The 6,000-nt window shown below is 32.2% G+C and overlaps 1 protein-coding gene across 3 annotated transcripts in view; it reads right to left on the reverse strand.

The window, feature by feature from the left end:
* The window catches only part of LOC110028501 (uncharacterized aarF domain-containing protein kinase 1), a 114,144-nt gene that overhangs the window by 37,997 nt on the left and 70,147 nt on the right, over window positions 1-6,000 (reverse strand). For all 3 annotated transcript variants that reach the window (XM_020730371.1, XM_020730370.1, XM_020730372.1), the window contains exon 7: window positions 373-439. In XM_020730371.1, the coding sequence (XP_020586030.1) occupies window positions 373-439 (67 nt within the window). The remainder of the gene's footprint in view (window positions 1-372; window positions 440-6,000) is intronic.

Genomic DNA, 6,000 nt, shown 5'->3' on the forward strand with positions numbered 1-6,000 from the left:
GGAAAAAAATAAAAAACTAATAATAATAATAAAAAGAACATTCAATAACAATTTCAAATAATAATAATAATGATAAAACTCTCAAGCGCTGTGAATTTCCATAGACAAGTACTCTGGCCCATGATAGGCTAAAAAACAAAACAAAGTTAAGATAAAATGGATTTGAAGTAGTCTCGTTTTTATTGTGTGATGTGAGCTGATAAATTGTATTGACTAGATTACCAATACAAGCCTACAATAGCTTGATTTAATATATATCCTCAATGAAACAATTCCATCTAAGTTTTCACACGTGAATAAAACAAAATTAAATAAATGACTTTCTAGTATTAAACAAAAGAGAAATCATCTAGACAGATATTCTAGACTTACCAAGTTCAAGAGATATTGTTCTTCTAAATTCTGATAATACTTGATCAAACTTGTATCCAGAAAAAACCTGAAAAAAAGCAAAGTTTTATAAGGAAAACTGTGAATCCAATGACTCCGCTCTATAAAACTAACAGATGTTATATAGCTCATTGAACAATGCAGATTGCATGCAATGTCTATAAGGTACAAGTTTGTATGTAACTGGGTGTGGTGGGAGAGTTTTGGGAAGGAAAATAGACCAATCCAACTGTGTGAAGAGAAGAACACACGGTTACAAAGAGCAACAATGAAAAAAACTAATGCTAAATTATTCCATTATCAACAAAAAAAAAGAGTCCAAATAAATGAGTAACTGTGATCCATTCAACTTTTGGGCAGCATATATTCCCATGGAACTTTATTAACTTTATGATAAGAAAGGGACTAGAAAATTTTCCCAGTTTTGTGCACACCCCAATAGCATTACTGACTCACACTATAGATAATTTATTCTCAATTTCTGAGCTAAGCTAAGAAAGTCAGCTGTCTTTCTCCAATTGTATGCAATTAGCCTCTACAAATCTTTAAAAAAAATTACAAAAACATCAAACATTCCTTTCCTTCCAAAAAATCTAAAAAGAAGCAAAGAAAAAAATATCATAGAGATCCTACATTATTTTTTATTTGATTAACCCTCCATAAAGAGACTAAAGAAAAAAATGTTATCAACTGTTTTTTGAATAACTAAAACTTATAAAGCTTCTTCCAAATCCTAATATTAGTATAGCAATTGGAAATAGTATGAAAATCATACTCCCAATAAACATTGCACAAATAACTAACCATAGGTTAAACAAGACCCAAATTATGAAGGACGGCACTGCAGGACAACTTCCAAAAAAAAATCAACTCGAGCTTTTCTAACCATGTCAAAAAAAGAAAAGCATAGAAATATTAGGCAGAGGAAGCCAATTTTAGAGAACTGACAAAAAAAAGGATTTCCTTATCTGCATTGATATAGATATTTCTAATAATATCATTAAAAGAGAAGACTTCATGCATAGAAGCCATATGATGGCATTAAACCATAGTTTAGTTTGGTATTGAGAATGATTACCTGCATAGTACATCCATAAAGCTCTTTTATATTAATAAAATTGTACTTTAAATCTAATATTTATATGAATTTTTTTTTGTGTGATAATAAAAGGTAACTAAATATAACAAAATTATTAAAAACCATCAAAACTTAGAAATTCATGCACTTTTTAACAAAGTTATCCATGGTAGAAACAAAATTGCACAAGCGTTATCTATTCATCATGCTGGTGGGATCAGCAATTGAACCACAACATCCCATTGAAAATGGGAAAGAATCCCAAGCATGATCTGTGTATTGAAAAATTAAGGTGAACAGATTTAGTAATCGAAATAATAATAATAATAATAACTATAACGGCTCGGGCATAAATATCTCGACGGTTCTAATATTAGGAGATGGACACATCATTAGAACTAGAAAATAAGAGAAGTCAAGAGCAAGAGATAGGGAGCAAGAAAAGAAGTGGTGGCTCAAACTTTGTCCTAAGAAGTGTAGAAGAGTAGGAATCGCAATCACGTGCTGGTCCATGGGGAAGGAGGGACAATGCCACATGCAAGGGAAGAAGGAAGGCTGGGCGATGTAGCGCGTGCTTGTGCATTGTAGCTGAAAGAAAAAAAAAAACCATCATATGAGAAGGAGAGAACCGACCCTTGCATGCATTCATGTGCTGGTTCGAGTGACATCCAAGAGGAGATTGTGCCCTAGCCGATCAAAGGAAAAAGCGAGTGGGAGGATTAGCGGCTGTGTGATTTGTGCATAAGGCAGCCGAACCCAACTCTTCAAGTTAGGGTCTGTTTAGCGCAGCAGAAACTTAATAATAACTACTGCACAAAAGCTATTGCGGGTAAGTTGACTGTCTGTTTATTTCTTGCAGTTTGAAAACAGTTATGTCGCAGCTGTCTCTAGACAATGATCATTTTGAAACATAAATTTTCATACCAATACATTTAATACTTTAAAAGCAAAAATCTAGTGCAGAACATTATAAAATAAAGGTCAACACCTCACTTAACAGTGTGAGTAACATGATTACTAAAGTTATGAAAAAGACTATTAAAATAATAATTAATAATATGATAATAATTATTTTTAAAATGAAAACGACAAATGTCACAAGATAAGCTACTCTCCATGCCCGATCACTCACGGCGGTGGAATCTTCCAACCTACCTGCCCACCAAAAATAGTTAGTTTCCATTATTCTCCGCGGACACCAGTAAAACTGACTCCCTTAGTTATGTGGTTGATGTAAAGTTAGTAGGAAACTTTGAAGTCCACAGTAGCAGTGCAATCCTTGGGAAGTTGAAAAAATCGTCGGGCTCATCTTTCCTGAAATGCTTGAAAACATTCTATTAGGCATAACATAAGTAAAAATTGATCACATGAATAATTAATTATGATTTTATGGTTGTGAGGTCTCACAAAACTCAATATATAAACCAAAGAATATATCACTACAAGAAGACAAGACTCTATAACAATAATCAACGTAATACCAAGCTCGTGTGTCACATATGCATATCACCAAAAAATGTCATCCAGAAGAACCTCAACAACCGTAGTACCGAAAAAAAAAGAAACTTGATTGCCTTCATTAGGATTTCACATGTGACACTAACAAATAGCGACAAATAAGTCCTCCGGAAAAACTCATAAGGTCAAACATCTCATTATAGACCTTCAAAACCCACCAAAACAAAAGAAAAAAAAATGCAAAACGAAAAAAAAAAACACTTGCAAATTGCGTAAAAAACAAAACAATCAATGTCAAATACATAATAAACGACAATAAACATGAAATGTATAATTATTGATACAATAAACAGTGAATCTCTTCAGCAACCCCTACGATTAATAATATGATAAAAATTTTAATCACCCAAAAAAAAAAGAAACTTGATTGCCTTCATTAGGATTTCACATGTGACACTAACAAATAGCGACAAATAAGTCCTCCGGAAAAACTCATAAGGTCAAACATCTCATTATAGACCTTCAAAACCCACCAAAACAAAAGAAAAAAAAAATGCAAAACGAAAAAAAAAACACTTGCAAATTGCGTAAAAAACAAAACAATCAATGTCAAATACATAATAAACGGCAATAAACATGAAATGTATAATTATTGATACAATAAACAGTGAATCTCTTCAGCAACCCTACGATTAATAATATGATAAAAATTTTAATCACCCTCCAACTATCGCATCCATAATTCGTTTCCTCAACTTTGTCATCTTGCTTGCACGTTCCCCATCTTTAGTACAGGTCTCAAAAACATTATTTTCGGCCAGTGACAAAAACTATCCAAGACGGTACTCATATGTTTCGATGAGAACATGTTCAAGATCCTCGTCCGCCCTACGAAAGTTGATGTCATCAAATATAATGTGGAGTCATCGTAGCAATTACAATCTGCATCTGTTTGGGAAACAGGTAAGATGACATATCGAGAAGTATCATTCATTTCTTCTTCCAAACACCAAAAATCCTCTCAATAACACCACACAAAGATGAATATCTCTTATGTAAAATTACTTTCCTACCCCAAACGATATTGTTGACTCGCTCAAAATCAAGTGTGTGGTATCTCATATCAGGATATGGCTTGAGATACCCTTGTAGTAAAGAATACCAAGCATCTACCAAATAGTATTTACCTGATGTGAATTAAATGACTAGTGTTGAAGAAAAAATGAATTGAGATGGTAGTTCGGTCTCAACCAAACCTGTGGGTGGATGTGAGAAATAGTATTTATTATTCCATATTGTAGATATAAAAATTCAACTGTCATGTGCACTGTATTATCAACTAGACATGATGAAAGTGAAGCACATGTTAAAGTCACATACCATTATGACATTCTGGGCCGGGGATCCACAACGGCCGATGAATGAGATATTCTCATTATTTGAAACACGTGCATCAACATGTGTTCCATTGATTGCTTCAATACAATTTTAAAAAGATAACAGAAGGTTACGTATAGGGCTGTAAACGAGCCGAGCCTAAGCGAGCCCAGGCCCGGCTCGTGTTCGGTTCGCTCGAATCTGGCTCGTGTTCGAAATCGGCTCGTGTTCGAAATGACTCGTGAACAGTGTGTTCGTGTTCGGCTCGAATAACATTTTCATGTTCGTGTTCGGCTCAAAAATGGCTCGTTAGAATATAAAATTATTTAATAAATATTATTTTTAAAAAAAATATAATAATTTTGTCTAAAAATTTTTCAAGGACAAATTTCATACAAAAATTCAGAGATTTATTAACTTAAAAAAATGATAAATTCAAAAAATTTTACAAAATTGATTACAAAATTTTATACAAGAATATTAATATTATTTGACAAAAACTTAAAAAATAAGAATCAATTTATTACAAATTTTAAAATATACAAACTAAACAAGAGTAAAAAAAATACAAATAAAATCTTAAAATAAAAATCTAAATCTAAAAAATAAAAATCTTAAAATAAAAATCTAAATCTAAAAAAAATTGTATTGAACATTTAATTCTTCTTGTGCTTTACATACAACTCAAATTACTAAAATTAATTTCTGTAAACCAAGAGCTCACACCATTGGAGCAAGAATTGCGGTAGTTCTTTCCCGGCTGTTGTTCTTAAGTTGATGCTTTCTCTCCTTTCTCTCTGCCTGATGCTTTCTCTCTGTCGTCTTGTTAGTGAAATTCAACATATCCTTCTTGTTAGTGAAATTCAACATATCGTTGCTGAAACTTGAAGTATCAGGAGAAACTGTTAGTCCGACTCCATGAACTGGTGCTGCAGGCATAGCCAGAGACTCCAGAGTTCTCTTTTTTCAGATCTTGAATTTGAGGTCCTTGTGATTGGTAAATCAGCTGCATCATTTCATTTATGGCAATCTTTTCATTTCATTAATTAAATAAAATATATAGTGGTTTAGGTACATACTGACTTTCTGCGGGTTTGTTGAACCCCCCTAAAGCAAGCTGTTGATATAACATTAGATGTCAAACCAAGGTTACTCTTACAAAGCAAGAATGATTAATGAGAAATTATAAATGTATTTTCTATAAATAAAAGTCAGCTTTTTAAATTTCAAATATATATATATATATTATTAATTTAATATTTTATTATATCCATTTATTAAACTATGTTAAACAAAGAGTATGTAAAGACTATTTTAAGTGCTTACGTATTTCTTAATATCATCTTTAACTGTTCATTTGACTTTACATATGATTGCGGCCAAGTTGTGGTTAGGTGATAAAGTCAGTTAATTAGTTGACCAAATGCAGTTTTAACATGTAATTAATTAATTGCAGATGTAATCGCTTCGCTGCCATGGTTGACGAGATTGAAGATAGCCCAGAGTATGAAGCAACTCAGAAAAATTGCCTATTGAGCTTGTTATTGGATGAAAGAAAATGAATAAAAAAAAAAAATTAGGATGATTTGCACACATACCACTCTGATTCCTATGCATTACATTAAAAAACGTTGGTATGTTTGATGTGATATGAAAGATTTGAGTGGTATAAATATTAAAGTTTAGGTGGTATAAAT

Source organism: Phalaenopsis equestris, unplaced genomic scaffold (genome assembly GCF_001263595.1).
Source record: "Phalaenopsis equestris unplaced genomic scaffold, ASM126359v1 Scaffold000513, whole genome shotgun sequence".
NCBI classification, from domain to species: Eukaryota; Viridiplantae; Streptophyta; class Magnoliopsida; order Asparagales; family Orchidaceae; genus Phalaenopsis; species Phalaenopsis equestris.